General features: G+C 43.3%; 1 protein-coding gene across 1 annotated transcript in view; it reads left to right on the top strand.

The window, feature by feature from the left end:
* The first annotated feature begins 5,695 nt into the window (after window positions 1-5,695).
* Window positions 5,696-21,494, top strand: part of LOC126235583 (dehydrogenase/reductase SDR family member 11-like) — a 37,199-nt gene continuing 21,400 nt past the window's right edge. Inside the window, exon 1 of the mRNA XM_049944299.1 lies at window positions 5,696-5,827. Within this exon, the coding sequence (XP_049800256.1) occupies window positions 5,696-5,827 (132 nt within the window). The remainder of the gene's footprint in view (window positions 5,828-21,494) is intronic.

Below are 21,494 nucleotides of genomic sequence, written 5' to 3'. Positions count from 1 at the left end.
GAACCTCATCTGATCTGTGCGATCTAAAATTTCTTGTCATATCTTTTGATATGTTCTCTCACTGAAAGATGTATTATTTTTGTCGCCGATACATGAAATGTGATAGTTTTCATGTTTCTCCCGAGATTGTCCTATGTTGTGAGGATGTAACTTCGAAGGTCTTTCTTGAGACAGGATGACAATGACTGTTTCCTATTTTGGACAAATAGAAATACTGTCCATGCTTTTTAATGACTTTCCTGTCTTTTTTGATCAGTTTGTGGGTGTGGCTTCCGTAGCCGAAAATATCATACTTGTTAAAATATTCTGGGTTATTACTGGGGTTGTTAGCTGAAGTTTTGTGAAGAAACCCAACTTTAAAATGGAGAAACACGCATATATCAGCTGTTACGAAATGTTCTGCGATCAGGAGAGCATCACATTCTGTTTGGTAAAACTCTTGGCCTGGAAGTCACGCGCCTGTATTGTCATACGATATGCAGGGACACGATAGAGGTTATTAAACATACCTATAGTTTAATGGGATGAAGCTGATTGTGAAACTAAAAGGCATCTTTATTCCCCTGCTAAAGAAGATGAGTACTGTTCTTCTTTCATGGGGCGATAAATCATAACGAATGCAGTAATCGACAATGGCCGATTACGGTTGAACTTTGAAAACATGTGGCAGCATATTTCTGCCGGGGACCACGCAGAAACGAACTTTTATTGTAGTCAGTAATGAGCCAGTAGCTTGCATTTCTTCGAATTATACGTAGAAGAGATAATTAATATAGAAGTATATTGAAGGACGTCTGGAGCGATTGGATGCAATGTTGTGGATTTAATCGGTCCGCGTAACTGCTACAATCACCAGTGAGTATACGACGAGTATGACCAAAAGAAATGTGAACAACTGACACAAACAGTCTGTTAGATAGACTATTACGCGCAACAGCCGCGGAATACACTTAACTGCGACATAATGCTGTCACAATCACGCAGAAAACTCTTTTTTTGTACAACTTACATTTTCAACGTAATGTGAACGATGCGCAGATGCTGTTCGTGGTCAAATAGAACGGCGTACCCTGCCGCCTTGGCTGGGATCTGGATTTATGTTCACGCATGCATTTTTCGCGGTGTTCCCTTCTTTTTACTCAACTCCCATACAACAGCACACACTCACACTAATATCCCACCCGTATTGAGATAAGTGTCAAAGGCTTGCAGTGAAGACAAATGCAAATTGCAGTTGAAGATGACAGTCTCCATTTTACTGGAATGTGTAAACATAAAAAAGTGAAAACAAAAGGAAAAATGGAAGATTGTGTTTAACGCCCCGTCGATATCGAGATCATTAGAGACGGAGCACAAGCGGGCATTCTGTTAAGGGTGTGGAAGGAAATCGGCCGTGCCCTTTTTGAGGGAACCATCCCGTCATTTCCCTGGAGCGATTTAGGGAAATCACGGAAACCCAAATCGGGATGGTATTTATTACTTCTCACGCCATTAAGTTCTAATTTCTCTGAATCATCGAATCTGTAAATTAGTTATCGCCAAGGGTATCTTTTACGATAATATATGTTTATACTTATTACCTTGTTCTTTCATTTTATTATTTTATCGTAAAGCCCAACTCTGAATGACACAGATTTCATAGTCTTTATTTTCATGACTACAGACGATCCAGTCCCATTTATGTGAGCCGGCCGAAGTGGCCGTGCGGTTAAAGGCGCTGCAGTCTGGAACCGCAAGACCGCTACGGTCGCAGGTTCGAATCCTGCCTCGGGCATGGATGTTTGTGATGTCCTTAGGTTAGTTAGGTTTAACTAGTTCTAACTTCTAGGGAACTAATGACCTTAGCAGTTGAGTCCCGTAGTGCTCAGAGCCATTTGAACCATTGAACCATTTATGTGACCACCTGTCAAAACGCTCAACAACCACCTTTTGTAACGTAACGCATACTTGCAGGTAGAAAGTCAGTGAGGCTCTGGAAGGTACCGACAAGGACGTGGCGTGGCCAGCTGTTCTATGTACTTTGCTTGTGTCACAGAGTGATGGACTTCGGGCAAGTGAGAGACTGTTTGTTTACTCTTAGGACAGTATATCTTTGACATGTTGTATTGTATGTTCTGTGACTATGTAATAAAGTGCTGTTAGACTGCTAATCTCTGCTCTATTGTGATTCACGACATAAAAATTTGAAGTGGGGAAAGAAACGCGCAAGTCATATATCACTCTTGTCACACGTGCTGCCACACGAGCTGTACACCTCGTACTCTGTACAGACTTGTCAACGGACAAGTTTCTTATGGCACTTCAGCGATTCGCCGGAAGACGCGGGCTACCCCACACGATATATACAGATAACGCGAAAACATTCCAATCTACGAATTTGGGACTAGCCCAACTTTGGAAGCTACTAACCACCACAAAAACTTATCAGTTCCTCGCCCACCACGGTATTACTTGGAAATTCATTGTCTCCCGGGTTTCGGCACCAAATTTTTATGTCGTGAATCACAGTAGAGCAGCGATTAGCAGTCTAACCACACTTTATTACATAGTCACAGAACATACAATACAACATGTCAAACATACACTGTCCTCTGAGTAAACAAACAGTCTCTCACTTGCCCGAAGTCCATCACTCTGTGACAGCTTGAGAATGAACGGCGTGACAGCCCGATCGACGTGGTCCCACAGAATTTGACTGATCTTAAATAGGGGGAGTTTGCTGATTAGAGGAGTACTCACCCTGGTGTTCCAATTTCACGTGTACACTGCGAGCTGTGTGATGCTTTGCATTGTCCTGCTGGTAGATGCAGTGGTGTAGAGGAAAAGCAAACTGCATGTAGGAGTGACCATGTCCTCAGGGATAGATGCATACTTGTGTTGATCGATTTCACGTTCGAGAATAATGTCACCCTTGGAATGCCACCAAAATGTACTCCTGAACTTGATGCTGGCTCCTCCAGCTTAGAACCTTCCGACGAACGTTGTAGGGCCGTACGCGCCAACGGCAGTCTGTACGATGAAGCAGAAAACGTGATCCACCTGGAAAGGCCTCCTGTCGGCGCTCAGTGGACCTTCAGTTGCGGTTCTGGAGTGGGAATTCCAGCCTCCGTCGGCGATGAACAGCAGTCGCCATGGGTGCAGGAAGGAGGCGCCTGCTGCGGAGGCGCATAAAGCAGCAACATTCACTGAACGGGCGTTGAGGAGACACACACACATTTATAGCCTAACGAAGGAGACGTAATAAGGTTTTTTGCAAACGTAAACATTAAAAATAGTGTGCATTTGATTTGAAAGTTGAAAATGTGACAGTAAGAATCAGTAACAGGTCCTCTAGCTTCATCAGCTATCGACGCAAATACAGTAAAAGATTATTTAACTGCGTTACGAAAGCATCCTATTCATGTCATAGGCTTCTCTCTTTGGTTACTTTGAATGAAGAGACAAAGGGCAATTTATATTTAAGACGGAAAATCAAGTGCGCCTTTAAGGGAAAAAAAAGGTTTGAAAATGCCTCCCTGACACGATGTTTCTAGCATAAGAATTATAATATTTACTATTTAACACAACTGTCATGAGCACGTGACAGGAAAGACGAACAGGTGCACGTTGCCTAAACCTGCATTATAGAGAAATAGGAAACGACTAGGATGAAGAAGAAGACGAAACAGAAGAAGAAGAAACGTATTCAGAGATTAGTTTTAAAAGATCCACTTTTTAGTGTCCCATAGCAAATGGTAGAGATTCAAGTATATTGGGAATTGTCTTTGTTTATGGTGTTACATGAAATGTGGGGTGTAGAAACGAAAGGTGAATACGAGAGATGAACTGCTTGGTGGCATCATTGAAGCTGCTGCTCTCATTAGGAAACGTACAGAAGCACTCACACAACCAACAGCACATGTCCTACCTAGAGTGCGCATATCCAATGAAGCTGACGGTGGGATATTCTAGAATTTATTGTCAACTGTAAAACACTTGTAATGTGACATGCACAAGAGGGCTTAAGGTGAATCTGTTACAAAAAATGATATTTTTCAATTGACACTTTGTAAAATACGTTGTAACATTTACTTCCTGTTATACATCTGTACATGTGTACACCCGATATTTTATTGAACAGCACTGAAGCTGAATATGAAGCTATACTATCTCGGAAACTATTCCAGAATATGTCCATATGAATATTTCGCCTTCAAATGATCGTTCTTCTGATATACCTGAAAAGTCAACATACCTGCCCAGAAACCCTATACCCAAAGGGTTTGCAGTTTAATTTTTTTCGTGTTTACACATTTAGTACTTGGTTGTGTGGACCAATGCCTGAAGCTATTTGAAGAAATAATAATATGAGGGACGTTCAGTGTGTAATGCAACAGATATTTCTGAAGGCAGGTTGGTTTGATTTACCATTCCAGTGCAGGATATTGTTTCCCTCTCTTTTGGATACGAAACTCTATTTTTCAGCATAATCTCGGTCCGATGAGACGGCCTTACGCCTCCCTACCACGCTGACCTGTATGCCCGCACGGTACCACCTGCTGGTCCACGTCGGAGCCAACGTCTTGTAGCATCATCCACGTGCTGCTTCCCGCGGAGTCCATTTCTCTTTCGACCAGAGACATGGAACTCGGAAAGTGCGAGATCCAGGCTGTAGGGTGAATGACGAAGAACAATCCAGTGAACTATTTTGAGCTCCTGTTGGATGTGCAGACTTGTGTGAGGTGTTCTGTTGTTATGGAGAAGGAGACAGTCGTTTACATTTTTGTGGCAACACACTGAAGTCGTTCCTTCAGTGTCATGAGGGCACCAGGGTAAACTTCAGAGTTGATCGTTGCACCATGAGAGGGTATATCAAAGTGTCCACACTACGAACAGAGGTGTCCAGCTCTGCAGCGAGGTGGCTGTCTGTGATCTATCGATCACCTCGAATGAAAATGTCGACACGTTCCAACACTGCAGGAGTCACAGCCGTGTGCAACGAACCGGAGCGCCTGAGATCGGTCAGGTTTGCACGACTCTGTTGCAGTGATCACAGACACCCTCCTACGCCTCCGCAGACATTCTGCAAGAGCTTATGAATATCTGCGATACTCTGGTTTTCCACCAAAAGAAACGTATTGACAGCGCTCTGCTTTGAACGCACCTGCATTACAGAGGGCTACATATAGCGCCACCACAGATCGGAACTTCATGAAACTACAGAAGCTGAAGCGGGGTATTCCACGATGTCCCCCAGCAAAGTCTTCATGTTTTCAACAGAAACGGACAGAGAAAAAAATGTGTTACATTAATTATTGAACGCCCCTCGTAGAACGATACCTTTATTTCGAATGTGGAGCTTACTCCACCGACGTTATGTAGCTTTACAAAACCGTCGTCAGCAAACAATTTGTTTGGAACAAATGCTGCTATTTATTTATTTACATACAACTGCGGTCAACCGATTGTCGTTATGAATGAAACAAAGTTCCAGGCTCTGAAAGCTACTCGTTACAGATGAAGCCTAAAGGACACAAATGCGTCTGTCCGTAGCGTTCCACTGAAGTCGTCCATCGGACACACAGATCTGTTTGCGCGCCAGCGGAGAGGAATATGGACTGCGATATGGCGATAACGAGCTGCCCTTGCCGGAGCTACGCGGGCCGCCTGTCCTCTGGAGGCGAACAGCCGCTGAGGCGCGCCACTTGCTGTCAGGATGGAGCGGTACGCAGGTCGCGTCGCCCTGGTGACGGGCGCCAACTCCGGCATCGGCGCCGCCACCGCGCGGGCGCTGCTCAGGAGGGGGCTCGAGGTCGTCGGCCTCGACAAGAGGATCGACAGGGTCCAGGTAGTTAACTAACCACCAGCCTCGGTACAGCATCTGAAAATCGGACTGGTTCGAAAACTGCGCCAGTATTTCTGTTCGAAGTGTTATTTAGCTAACTGAAACAGAAATAGCGTGGGTTTCAGTGCCATAGAGAAATGAATGTGATGTATTAAGAGTAAGGTATTACTTTTTTCTATTTTTAGCTCAGTCACTTTTTTATGACACAATCCTAACTGGTTTTCAGCCTTCATAGGTCATCCTCAAATGCTACTTTTTTTGGGTCATCAGTCTTCTGACTGGTTTGATGCGGCCCGCCACGAATTCCTCCCCTGTGCCAAACTCTTCATCTCAGAGTAGCACTTACAACCTACGTCCCCAATTATTTTCTGAATGTATTCCAATCTCTGTCCTCCTTTGCAGTTTGTCTCCTCTACATCTCCGTCTGGTACCACGGAAGTCATTCTCTGATGTCTTAAACTAATGTCCTATCGTCCTGTCCCTTCTGCATGTGAAAGTTTTCCACATATCCCTTTCCTCTCCGATTCTGTGCAAAAATTCGTCTTCATTACCTTACCATTCAACCTAATTTTCAACATTCATCCGTAGCTCCACATCTCAAATGCTTCGATTCTCTTCGGTTCCGGGTTTCCCACAGCCCATGCTTCGCTACCACACAATGTTGTGCTCCAAATGTACTTTCTGAGAAATTCCTTCAACAGATTAAGGCCCTTTTTACCGGTGCTAGTCTGCTTTTGATGTCCACCTTGTCCTGTCCGACACTAGTTATGTTGTTGCCTAGGAAGAGGAATCCATTAACTTCATCTACTTCGTGACCATAGGTCCTGATGTTAGGTATCTCGCTGTTCTCATTTCTGCTACTTCTCATTACATTCGTCTTTCTACGATTTACTCTCAAACCATATTCTGTACTAATTAGACTATTAATTCAGTTCAGAAGATCATGTAGTTCATCTTCACTTCCACTCAAGATAGTAATGTCATCAGCAAATCTTGTCATTGATATCCTTTCACTTTGTCTTTTAATTCCACTCCTGAACCTTTCTTTTATTTCCATCATTGCTTCCTCAATGTACAGATTGAAGAGTAGGGGCGAAAGGCTACAGCCTTCTTAATACGAGCCCTTCGTTCTTGATCGCCCACTGTTATTATTCCCTCCTGGATCTTGTACGTATTGTATATTAACCGTCCCTCCATATAGCTTACCCCTATTTTTCTCAGAATTACGAACATCTTGCACCATTTTATTTTCTCGAACGCTTTTTCCAGGTCGACAAATCCTATGAACGTATCTAGATTTTTCTTTAGTCTTGCATCCATTTCCAACCGACATGTCAGGATTGCCTGTCTGGTGCCTTTACCTTTTTCTAAAGCCATGAGCTGTTAAGCTGATTGTGCGATAATTCTCGAACTTGTCAGCTCTTGCAGTCTTCGGAACTGTGTGGATGATATTCTTCGGAAAGTCAAATGGTATGTCGTCAGACTACTCATACATTCTACACACCAACCTGAATAGTCGTTTTGTTGCCAGTTCCGCCAAGGATTTTAGAAATTCTCTTGGAATGATATCTATCCGTTCCGCCTTATTTGATCTTAAGTCCTCCAAAGCTCTCGTGAATTCTGATTTTAATCTCTTCTAAATCCACTGGTGTTTCATTTTCTACCACAACAGATATACCCTCCCCTTCATAGAGGCCTTCAATGTACTCTTTCCAACTATCTTCTCACTCGTCTGCATTTAACAGTGGAATTCCCGTTGCACCCTCAATCTTACCACTCTTGCTATTAATTTCACCGTAGGCTGTTTTGAATTTCCTGCTGCCTCAGTCCTTCCGACCATCATTTCTTTTTCGATTTCTTCACGTTTTTCATGCAGCCATTTCGTCTTAGCTTCATTCCTCAGCAATTTGTATTTCCTGAATTTCCCTGCACACTACACTTCCTATTTGTTTCATTCCTCTGCAACTTGTATTTCTTTATTCCTGAATTTCCCTGAACACTCCTGTACTTCTTTCTTTCACCGATCAACTGAAGTTGTGTTTTTTCGGAGTTATTTCTTTTGAACCAATGTTTTTCTATCCAACTTCTATCATTGCTCTTATTAGAGATGTTCATTGCTCGTCAACTGTACTGCCTACTGAGCTATTCCTTATTGTTGTATCTACAGCCATAGAGAACTTAGCGTATCTTGTCATTCCTCATTACTCTCGTATCCCACTTCTTTGCTTATTGATTCTGCCTGACTAATCTCTTACACTTCAGCCTACTCTTGATCACCACTGCATTCTGATCTGAGTCTATATCAACTCAGTCGAGTATCTGATTTCAGAATCTCTGCATGTCTATGATTTAATCGAACTGAATATTCCCGTATCACTCAGACTTCTCCAAGAAAACTTCCACCTCTTGTGATTCTTGAACAGAGTATTTACTATTACTAGCTGAAACTTATAACAGAACTAAATCAATCTTTCTAGTCTCTCATTCCTTGTCCCGCGCCCTTATTCTCCTTCCCTTAGAACTGTATTCCAGTCCCCGATTACTATTATATTTTCATCTCCCTATTCATACTGTATTACCCGCTCAATATCCTTATATACTTTCTCTGTCTCTAAATATTCAGTCTGCGACGTCGGCATTTATACCTGAACTATCGTTGGTGTTGGTTTGCTGTCGATTCTCATACAAACAACTCTATCAGGGAAATGTTCACAGTAACACACTCTCTTCCCTTCGTTCAATTTGAAATGAATCCTACTCCCGTTTCACCATTTGTCGCTGCTGTCGATATTACCCTATACTCATCTAATCATAAATCCTAGTCTTCTTTCCATTTCTCTTCACTGAACTCTACTATGTCTATAGAGAGCCTTTGAATTTCTCTCCTCAGATTTTCTAGCTTCCCGACCACGTTCAGGCTCCTGACAAACCCACGTCCCGACTCGTAGGACGCTATCCTTTCGTTGGTTATTTAACCTTTTTCTCATGGTCACCTCCCCTTTGGCAGTCCACTCCCAGAGATTCGAATGGGGGACTGTTCCGGAATCTTTTGTCAATGGAGAGATCATCATGAAAATTTTTCAGTTACAGGCTACATATCTTCTGGATACACGTTATGTGTCTTTAATGCAGTGATTTCCATTGCCTTCTGCATTGTTGATTGCGTTTACTTAAACTTATGGGCTGACTTTTTTCTGGTTCATAAACATTTTATCTTTATCTGTTATTACTTTTATATTGTAATTTCATGTACTGACACGTTCCCTGACCTTGGACGTTTGATATTGTTGTTTCTTCCGCCCTTAGGGGCAGTTTCCTAAACCGAGGACAAGAGAGTGGCCTTAACCTCCGTCCGCTGCATCGCCCCCTTTGACAAGGCCGTTGGCAGAAAGAGGGTGATTCTTATGTCGGAAGTCTTCGCCCGCCTATGATGGTTATTAATCAATATTTAAGTAGTTTCGTGTTTCGAACTTGGGACCGAAGACGTCAATCAAATCAATAATCAAAGACGATACCCCTCGACCACTTGTGCATCACCAATGCTGCTATGGACAATACGAAAGGTTACAGTAAGACCTGAAACAAGTGCTATTTTTTTCATCTGGTTTACCTGTGAGCTTATTAATGTGCTATAACAATGTATATGAGCGGCATTTGATGGACAAGTGCTCGTCACCGTCTCCACAAACAGGATGTTGTTTCTTCCAAAATGTATTAACAGTTCTTGCTACTAACAAGTGAGTCCGACTGTAGGACTGTAACACTGTAAGCACTATTGTCTGAACTTGTCATGTTCTCAGAGATTCAAAACACACTATCTAATGTCGGCAAGCAAACAAACCAAGACTTACCTTAATGTTGCGTTTGGCTTCTATATTCACACTAGCGAAATCCTTCAATAGAGTCCAGATTTTCATTACCGGAATGACAGCGTCGACCTCCGTGGATTCTCATTTTTTTTCACGAAGCATCTTGGTGATGCCCGCGTGTTGCTCGAGCCTGTAGTAACAAATCACGCAGACCGTCTTTGAGTTGCTCCGACATCTTCCTTTAGTCCGAACTTTTGGAGACCCAAATTACTGGAGCACTACTCAAGAATGGGTCGCACAAGTGTTCTATTCGCGATCTCCTCCATATCTGAGCCAAAGTTTCATCAGAATTCTTCCAACAAATTTAAATCGATAATTCGCCTTCCCTACTGCCGACACTACTTGCTCCTTTCATTTCATGTAGCTTTGCAATGTTACACGTAGACATATAGAGCGTAACGGGTGTAATTTATTTTTGTGGTGTCACCGCCAGACACCACACTTGCTAGGTGGTAGCTTAAATCGGCCGCGGTCCATTAGTACATGTCGGACCCGCGTGTCGCCACTGTGTGATCGCAGACCGAGCGCCACCACACGGCAGGTCTCGAGAGACGTAAGAGAACTCGCCCCAGTTGTACGACGACGTTGCTAGCGACTATACTGACGAAGCCTTTGCTCTCATTTGCCGAGAGACAGTTAGAATAGCCTTCAGCTAAGTTAATGGCTACGACTTAGCAAGGCGCCAATTGTCACAGTGCATGTATCTTACGAGTCTCATTTGTATAGTCAAGAGAGATGTACCAAAGGAAGCATTAAAAGTTAAGTATATTCCAAAGCTACGTATTTTCTTTATAGCAGTCATAACGTATCCTGTTCCAGACTTGACGCCAGTCGGCGTGTGTGTACGCGTGCCTTTCGGCTCCCTTCTCAGTGTGGCGTAGCTAGCTTGTTACGCCACAACAATTTTATTTTTATTTACACGTCAAGTTCCATAGGACCAAGGTCATGGAACGTGTCAGTACTTGAAATTACAACATAGAGGTAATAACAGATAAAAATCAAAACTTTATGAACCAGAAAAATGTCAGCCCATAAGTTAAAGTAGACGCGATCAACAATTCAACCAGAATGAGTTTAATTTTTAAAGGAATTCCTCGACAGAGTAGAAGGGGTGACCCATGAGGAAACTCTTTAGTTTTGATTTGAATGCGCGTGTATTAGTGCAAAGATTTTTTAATTCGAGTGGTAGCTTATTGAAAATGGATGCAGCAGTATACTGCACACCTTTCTGCACAGGAGTCAAGGAAGTCCGATCCATATATATATATATATATATATATATATATATATATATATATATATATATATATATATATCGTGATCAGGGGTCGACAAGGGGATCGTGAACTTACACCACTTATTGCCCGAACTCCCCGTTTCTGAGCCAAAAATATCATTTTAGAATGGGAAGAGTTACCCCAAAATATAATACCATACGACATAAGCAAATGAATATAAGCAAAGTAGACTAATTTTCTTGTCGAACGATCACTCACTTCAGATACCGTTCGAATAGTAAAAATGGCAGTATTAAGTCTCTGAACAAGATCCTGAACGTGGGCTTTCCATCACAGTGTACTATCTATCTGAACACCTAGAAATCTGAACTGCCCAGTTTCACTAATCATATGCCCATTCTGTGAAATTAAAACGTCGGGTTTTGTTGAATTGTGTGTTAGAAACTGTAAAAGCTGAGTCTTACTGTGATATAGCGTTAGCTTATTTTCTACAAGCCATGAACCTAGGTCATGGACTGCACTATATGAAACCGAGCCAATGTTGCACATAACATACTTTACTACCAAGCTAGTGTCATCAGCAAACAGAAATGTTTTAGAGTTACCCCTAATGCCAGAGGGCATATCATTTATATAAATAAGGAATAGGAGTGGCCCCAACACTGATCGCTGGGGCACCCCCCACTTGACTGTACCCCACTCAAACCCCACATCACAGCCATTCTCAACATTGTGAATAATAATCTTTTGCTGTTTATTGCTAAAGTAAGAGGTGAAACAAGTGTGAGCTACTCCCAATATTACGTAATGGGCCAACGTCTGCAGCAATATTTTGTGATCAACACAATCAAACGCCTTAGTTAAATCAAAAAAATATGCCTAGCGTTCGAAACCTTTTGTTTAACTCATCCAGTACCTCACAGAGAAAGAAAATATTGCAAATTGTGAAATTATTTAAGTGGAGCTCCGATACACCAATAATCTACAAGCAGTTCGCTAACTTTGTCTCTAATACCTCTTATATTTTGATGAAATATACTAATTCCTTCTCTATTTGGAAACATGACGTCCTCTGAAGGTGAGCCCTTAGTTAGAGGGACTTGCTTTAAGTAAGATCAGATATTTCTACTGGTTGCTGAGGACAGCGTACTGAACAATATTACTTCTTTATTTATGTCACTGCAGACTAAAAGTCATAGTCAGTACAAGTCATATATCTTTTAGTTGGTTAGTACCTCCAAGTACATAAGGCAAGAGAAAGCACTGAATGACCGTCTTTCCCCCGGGCAGCAGGTCAGGTGTGAGGCGTGGACGTGTGGACGCAAAACGCTTAGTGCATACTGACAGCCATAGTCCTCTTAGTGGTGCAGCATTGTCATGCAGAAAGCCTCAGGTCGTAAAGCTTCTGATGTGTTTGCGGGAAGACTGTTACACGCAGAGAAACAACAACCAGCACGCTGATGTGTGTACACTTCAAGGTCCCACGTGTAACAATATCCGCAACTACACCTGTTACAGCCCGTATAATCGTCACGTCTGTGTCCTTCAGCACAACACTACCAATGTACCGAACAGTACAGGAGTGTTTTTCCTACTCATCCGCATTAACTGACACCTTTCTACATTTGCATCAAGCTGTCATTCATCATACCAAATTGAAATTATCTCCGACTCATCCTGTAGCCTCTAACACACTCTACGAAAACACTGTCCATTACACTGCAGTATAGTCAGCAAACCGTTGCCTTACCCATCACATCGTTTATCCATATCTGGAGAATAAGACAGGTTTCATCACTCGTCCCTGGCATACTCGAGATAATAACCTCGTCTCATTTGCACTCTGGAACAACGAACTACGTACTGTTCCATATGGTAGGACCTTCTTTAAACCACAATAGAGCGCTGTGTGGCAATGTGTGGAATTCATTCTGGAAATCTAAAAAAATTGAATTTGCCTGTTGCCCTTCATCAATGGTTCGCAGGTTTTCATACAAGAAAAGGACAAGCATTTTTCACGAGCGGTGCATTCTAAATCTGTGCTGATTTGTGGACAGAAACTTTTGTGTCCAAAGGAGATTTATTATTTTCCTCGATAACGTTAGGGATCCGTTCATATACTCCTCTTACACGCACGAGTCACCTGCGCTTTTTTCCACTCAGTTGAGACTTCACTCTGAGCCGGAGATTATGCAAGCTAGGTAACGGGTTCAGTGCCAAAGAGTACTCCCCGTAACACCGAATACTGCATTCCATACGGACCCGGCGACTGATTTCTTTTCAGTTTTTTCAGATGCTTTTCTATATCAGAGATGACTATAACTATGTTTCTCGTACTGGGGTATGTGTGGCGGTCAAACGACGATGTCTGTACTATATTCCTACGTGAATGATTTTTTAAACGCTAAATTTAAAATTACTGTTCCTATTACTGTCTTCTGTTGTCACACCAGACTGGACTGTTCGATGAGTTACTGGATAGAAGCCTTTGACTCAGTTACTAATTTTATGCACTGCCAGAATTTTCTCCAGGCCTCGTCAAGATCTGCTAACGTATGGAGGTGAATTTGTGTTAGTCTGCTAAGTGACATGTGACACTAACTGGTAGCTGGGGTCTTCGCAGTACATGCTCAGCGAATGTGGGGTCATCATTCTGCGACCTCCTGTTGATTTCATGTTCTGCCAGCCAAGCTGCTATCCCTTTGCTTGATTGCTATCCCTCTGCCTGACTGGCCAATATAGAACTTATCATACTAAGGACAAGTAATTTTTTACATCCCACTTTACCTGTCCTAGCTATGGTACTGTACACCGCTCCTGCAGTCAATGCAAAGAACACCAGAGCGAATAGAACCGGGGTTGAATTTTCGGTTCTTGTTTACGATGAAAGGTGTTATCTACCAGCACAGGGCTGTAGCTATTGATTGTGGCAAGAAATTTGTGCCTCAGCCTAGATGAGAAACTTCCTTTCCAGTTTTACGATATTGCAGTGCCTGTGTTGATAAGAAGAACGATGCAATGTGCTTCCGGACATACATGCATGTCAGGCATTGTGTTATGAAACACACAAAATTTATTCGAATTTGCGAGTGCGAAGAAACATCAGCTTAATAAGGGAATGATGACAGTGAAAATTTGTGCCGACCCGACATTCGAACCTTTACTTCCAGCTTTACATGAGCATTCACGTTAATCGCTTTGGCTATCCGTGAAGGACTCGTGGCCTGACCTAAACTTCCGTATGTCTTCGTTCCTGCAACAGAACCTGTACTCGTACACACATTATGTAATTCCCGTGCAGCGGAGGAAAGTTTAATTGAATGTTGCTGTCCAGCATTGGCAGATAAATTTGATATTGCAGTGCCTGTCGTGATAAGAAGGAGGATACACTGTCCTTCCGGATATGCATGCATACAATTCTGAACCTCATGGATAGGGAGTAGCAGCCGTCCATATTCCCTCCCCACACACACACCCAAGCAGTTTCAGCGTTCAATTTGAGGGCAGGGAACTATTTTTGCAATGTCTTCCTGACGTCCAGAAAGAAGTTTAGTCTGCAACAGAGTACGTGCTGATCTGAAACGCCCTGGCTATTAATGCTTTGTACCAGACTAGTACTCGAACCAAGAACCTTCGTGCTACACTGGTAAGTGCTCTAATAACTGAGCTATTCAGTCGCAGGTCGCAACTCACGCCCGTCCTACAAACCTGTACTTTTATCGTAGATTCCACACTTCATAGAACTCCTGCATGCCTTCTTGTAGAACCATAACGCCTGGAAAAAAGAATATTGTAGAAAAATGACTTACCCACAGCCTGAATAATTGATCTTGGAATCAATGTAACACTTCGGGAGAGTGTGTGTGCTTAAACATTACGTCATATTAGAACTGTGTCTGCACACTGGAGTGGGCTTGTAACTAGGGAGGGGACAAATGTGTCAACATCCTACTAAAATTTGGGATGTTGTTAGAAGAGATAACCAGCCCCCCCCCCCCCCCAGGTGTCTCAGCGATCGCTCCATGTCTGCAGCCAGACGTGGCATTCCAGACAGGAATTTCCAGATGTGGAGGCGTCCAGGGACGAGTGGAATGGTAGGAATTTGGATTTTAGCAATATCTCTAGTGCCAACATTTGTCAGTGATTGATACTGAATTTTCTCAAATATCCACGTCAAAATCGGTGAATACCCACAATGAATATGATCACAAATGCTGCCCGAAACATTAGTATTAGTATTAGTTCGCTCTTCACCCGCCTACAGGGCGGCATGATTTTATCTCGCCTGACTGGTTTCAGAGGCTTAGCGACGGCTTGCGCCTTAAGCCAGGAATGTAATTTCGTTCCCGTCACTGGCTACCTCTGCCAAACACCTGACTTCTGTTGACGGCTTGGGCTCTGGAAATTTCCATATCTATACCATTGTTATGAGTGGACATAATTTTCCACATAAAACCTTTCCTGCCCCTTACACCAATCGGTGCAATGAAAAATTATGTCCACACACACAGGCTAGGTGTCTCGATTCTCCTCATTCTTAGAAACTTACTTGATTTGAAGTGTCCTAGCCAGTGAGGGTCGAGAATGGACTGTAGGTATTTTCATTCAGCCCTTCTGGGAAGTGCTGCATCTCCTCCACGACTCTCTCAAACAAGTGCTGTAAAACACAGGCCTCCGGCAATATGTGATGATCAAAAGTGTGACAAAAGGGTTAGAAAGGCATCACCAGTATGTGTTGGTGTACTGTAATAAACGTCGCAGTCGATAGTGCCACAAAGAACATGTCAGGATCTGCATAGGGGAGCTAATGAGAGGACGTTCTGTGATCCATTTTGCTACAGCTATATTGCCCGCCCTGTTTGTACACTATAGCAGATCCAGTTGAACCCCAGCATTGCTGTACTGTGTAGCTGTTTACGAATTGAGTCTATCATCTCCATATGTCGGCTATACTCTTCAGTGCATTGAAATTACAATTACCGATGTCAAATCAATCCTCCCCTTAAAACTACACATATGTAATTTTCTTACGTGAATAGTAGTCTGATCACTTCCCACAAACGTCTGGTGATATGTTGGAATATAAGCTACAGTAACTTTACGTTCAAGCAGCACTATCATTTATAGGTGTATAGCGACAGTAAAAACTATATGTCCACACTCGCACCAGTTGGGCGTCGTTCTGCCCAATAGCAGACTCCCTCTCCCCTCCCACCGCCCCACGCCATATTGTCATTATGACATATCTGTCAAGGAATAAAGGATGTAATTACAATTAAAAGCTTCCACAACTTTTTTATTTTCTAGATTTCACCACTTCCACGAAACCCTTTCGTATTTTTTATACTTGTATATCCATCTATCACAGTGGCGTCTTACACGTTCGGACCGCCATGTTAGAGTTTGTGGTAGTGGATTTCAGCTTTATATCATGTTTAAACGCATAACTATCGTACACCTAACACCAAGATCATAAAAATTTCTTGCCTAAGACATCACTGTGAGAGCAATGTATTAGAGTACGTCCATTCGGCGTTAAGTTTCAAGAGTCGAGTAAACGGGTAGAGAAACGTTTGCATACCATAATGTTATCGTAAACTTTTCGGAATTTAATTTCCTATTGCTAAAACCGTACCAGTTTAACATTTTGGAGGCGGAACACCTCGAGACGGACTTGATTTAGCTGGCAAAAATAAGTTTGTTTAGAAAAAAAAGCACCTGTTACAGCGTCATACAAAGATTTTGTTCGTTACATGTGCAAGAATACCATTACTTCGATCAAGGTTGAAATTATACGAAGCATACTGGACGCTGGGTTCGTTTTTCTTCTCAACAAACTAATTTTTGCCAGCTGCATCGGATCTGCCTCGGGGTGTACCGCCTCCAAAATGTTAAACAGGTGCAGTCTTTAGCAAGAGAAAGTGTGCTTAGAGCCGATACCAAACACTTTTCCGACCTCAGCGAAGTTCAGTTTGGATTCCGCAGAAATATTGGAACACGTGAGGCAATACTGACCCTACGACTTATCTTAGAAGCTAGATTAAGGAAAGGCAAACCTACGTTTCTAGCATTTGTAGACTTAGAGAAAGCTTTTGACGACGCTGACTGGCATACTCTCTTTCAAATTCTGAACGTGGCAGGGGTAAAATCCAGGGAGTGATTGGCTATTTACACTTTGTACAGAAAACAGATGGCAGTTGTAAGAGTCGAGGGACACGAAAGGGAAGCAGTGGTTGGGAAGGGAGTGAGACAGGGTTGTAGCCTCTCCCCGATGTTATTCAATCTGTATATTGAGCAAGCAGTGAAGGAAACAAAAGAAAAATTTGGAGTAGGTATTAAAATACATGGAGAAGAAATAAAAACTTTGAGGTTCGCCGATGACATTGTAATGCTGTCAGAGACAGCAAAGGACTAGGAAGAGTAGTTGAACGGAATGGATAGTGTCTTGAAAGGATGATATAAGAGGAACATCAACAAAAGCAAAACGAGGATAATGGAATGTAATCGAATTAAGTCGGGTGATGCTGAGGGAATTAAATTAGGAAATGAGACACTGATGATGGTCGAAGTAGAGAGGATATAAATGTAGACTGGCAATGGCAAGAAAAGCGATTCTGAAGAAGAGAAATTTGTTAACATCGAGTATAGATTGAAGTGTCAGGAAGTCGTTTCTGAAAGTATTTGTATGGAGCGTAGCCTTGTATGGAAGTGAAACATGGACGATAAATAGTTTGGATAAGAAGAGAATAGAAGCTTTTGAAATGTGGTGCTACAGAAGAATGCTGAGGATTAGATGGGTAGATCACATAACTAATGAGGAGGTATTGAATAGGATTGGGGAGACGAGAAGTTTGTGGCACAACTTGACTAGAAGAAGGAATCGGTTGGTAGGACATGTTCTGAGGCATCAAGGGATCACAAATTTAGCATTGGCGGGCAGCGTGGAAGGTAAACATTGTAGAGGGAGACCAAGAGATGAATACACTAAGCAGATTCAGAAGGATGTAGGCTGCAGTAGTTACTGGGAGATGATGAAGCTTGCACAGGATAGAGTAGCATGGAGAGCTGCATCAAACCAGTCTCAGGACTGAAGACCACAACAACAACAACACATGTAAACATTTCTCTACCGGTTTACTTGGCCCTTCAAAATTAACCCCGAATGGACGTACTGTAGTATATAGCGCTCGCAATGATGTCTTAGACGAGAAATATGTATGATCTGCATGTTAGGTCTACTATGGTTATGTGTTTAAACATGATATAAGGTTCAAATACACTAACACGAACTCCAAGATGACGGTCCGAATACCTAAGACGCCATAATGCTGGCTTGATTTACAAGTAACAAAAGTATGAAACGGTTTCATGGAAGTGGCAAATTGAAATCAGCGTTTGGTGTCATTGATCGGGAGGCCCCTTGCGTAGCAGGTCCAGTCGCCTTGGTGCAGGTCTCATTACATTCGACGCCACATTGGGCGACCTGTGCGGCGGTTGGGGATGAAATGATGATGAAGACAACACAACACGAAGTCCCTGAGCGGAGAAAATCTCCGACCCAGACGAGAATCGAACCCAAGCCCGTAGAACGGCAAGCCGTCACGCTGACCACTCAGCTATCGGGGCGGACATGGAAGTGCCGAAAACGAGGAAATACGAGGTGCATTCAAATGAAACCTGGTCATTGCGTCTACCTCTGCCTTACACGGAAGGTGGCACTATGTAACTGCGGGTACGGTGGCGCTATCTACTGGTAGAGAGACTGACGCATGGTCACCGTTTGATGTTGCATAGTGCCAGCGTGGTTGCTCGCCTAAGAGAAGGTGCTCACACAAGTTATCGTCCACTACCGAAATGTATCGACGGATGAAGGCTGTGTCGGGTGAGTGCAGCCTGAGTCGTTCAAGTGTCGTGGAGTGGCGCAAACGATTCCTTGAGTGGCGCCAGTCACTGGAAGGCGATGCACGTCCTGGACAGACTCATCGTGTCATCACACCGGAAACGGTTGCGGAAGTGAATGCTTTAGTCTTGGACAACCGCAGAATCACCGTGGACGAGATCTATCGGTTACTGCGTATTAGCGTGGGCGATGCACCATAATGCACCATAATGCATCAACCCTTGAACTTTCAAAAAATTTGTGCGCAGTGGGTTCCCCACCAACTGACCGCCAAACAGCGCAGTGCTGGAATGGCGCTGTCTTTGAGTCATCTGTAACGTTATCATAAGGAGAAATACGGCTTTCTGTCACGTACTGTCACAGGTGACGATACATGGTGTCACCACTTTGAACCGGAAAGCAAGTGTCAGAGCGAGCACCTCCGAAGAAATCAAAGGCCGTGCACACCACTTCTGGTAAGGTCATGACGTCCTTTTGTGATCGCAAGAGCCAACTGCTTGTCGAGTTCGTGGAAAGGGCAACCACCATCAATGCGCAGCGTTATCGAGTCACTTTATAGAACCTTGGACGAACAATTTAGTCGAAACGAAGAGCATTTATTGGTTCAAATGGCTGTAAGCACTAAGGGACTTAACATCTGAGGTCATCAGTCCCCTAGACTTAGAACTACTTAAACATAACTAACCTAAGGACATCACACACATCCATGCCAGAGGCAGGACTCTAACCTGCGACCGTAGCAGCAGCGCGGTTCAGGACTGAAGCGCCCAGAACCGCTCGGCCACAACGGTCAGCGAGGCATGTTGACCAATGTCTTTTATCCTCCTGCATGATAATGCCTGCCCACACACGGCCAGTGCGGTGAAGGCGACATTGCAGCAGCGTGGGAAACGCTGGATCATCCATCTTGCAGCCCCGAACTTTCACGCGTGACTTTCATGTGTTTGGACCTCTAAAACAAGCCATTCGCCGACATCGATTCGCAACGGACGACGAAGAACATAACTGGGTCCAGGGATGGATCCGACAGCTTCTTCGAGGATGGAAACGAATGGGATAAATGTGCCAACGGATTTGGCGACTATTTTTGAGTATGTGTGCTGTGTATAACTAAATTTTTGAGTTAATAAAATAGTTGCCTTCAGTTTACACTAGAGATGGGGTTTAATTTGAATGCCCGGGATAAAAAAGGTGTGAGGGCTTATTCAATTGTAATGAGGCCCTTTATTCCACAAAAATTATATGATAACGACGATGTGGTGATAGGGCGGAGGGGGGGGGGGGGTTCTCCTGTGCAGTGCAAAATGCCACCCGGCTGGTGCGAGCGTGGACATCCCATAATTTTTTCGGAGCTACACACAGGTAAACTACAATAACAGATGTGTATGTTTTAGAATGTAAGAGTACTGTGGTCAGCGTTCCGACACGTCCAACAAAAGTAACTAAGTCTGGTTGTAAGGGAGGTATAGAATAGAAGTGTAAAATTTCCATTTCACTGCTTTAATTGCCATAAAGGGGATGAAAGCTTTTATGTGGAAAATTATGAGAATGGTACAGATATTGATAATTCCAGAGCCAAAGCCGTCGACAGGAGCCATTTCCAATAATATGTCCATTGTCAAATGGCATCTTAATATTTAATTGTAATTACACTGATAAATATGTGGCTGGTCTCTTAGGACGACTCTGCCTGAAGTCTGGGTGTTTGGCAGAAGTAGCCGGTGGTTAGAATGAATTGGCATTTCTGGATTAAGGTGCAAATCATCACTAAGCCTCATGAACCAGTCAACTGGGGTACCCCGTGTCGCCCTCTAGGTGGGTGGATAGCCAACTAATACTCAGTATGTGTTGGGCAGCCTAAATGATCACATTCATTGTGAGTATTCTCCCATTTTTAGGTTCATATTTGCGAAGATTCAATATCAATCACTAACAAGCGTTGGCGCTGGAGCTATTGATAAAATCCAAATTCCTGCCATTCCAATCATCCCCGACGCCTCCACAGCTGGGCATTCCTGTCTGGTGGGCCGAGTCAGGCTGCTGACATGGCGCGGTCGCTGTGACGTGCCTACACGGCGGCAACCAGTGCTGCGCGGTTTCTGGCCTGGCGCGCTGCATGTGGACTTCCCGAAGTGAGAGCGTCGGATTTGCTACTGTTCCAGCGATGTCCGACCCCTAACTGTCGTAAGTACTACTGCAGAATGGAACACGGTTTAACTATGTGATATATACTGCTCCTCAGTAGCGTCCAGTGGACCATGTCTTGCAGTGGAAAGATGGTATTCGTTGTTGTTACTGTACTGCCACATGGTAGACCGTTCCTTCTCCTTCTTCGTCTCGCTGTAGCTGAGAAAACCAACTTAGGGTTTGTCTAGCGCTTCAAAAACCCAACCACATCATCAAATTCCCGATTGAAAAAATGATTGTTCCTGATAGTGGTATTATGAGCATACATACCAACTAAACCCCTCCGCACATTGTTTAAGAACATATCATGCAATTCAGCAGAAATTTGAAATTTTCAGCTACCTCTAATGTAGTGGATTTCTTACCAAATGACCCAACTGTCCCTGTATCCACCAACAGGAGGCAAGTGAATAAAACTCCAGAAGGGATTGGAAACTGGGCACTTATGGGGTCGAATCGCACCAAATGTAGCATTC

Source organism: Schistocerca nitens, chromosome 2 (assembly GCF_023898315.1).
Source record: "Schistocerca nitens isolate TAMUIC-IGC-003100 chromosome 2, iqSchNite1.1, whole genome shotgun sequence".
NCBI lineage: Eukaryota > Metazoa > Arthropoda > Insecta > Orthoptera > Acrididae > Schistocerca > Schistocerca nitens.
This window is presented reverse-complemented; position numbering and strand designations above follow the sequence as displayed.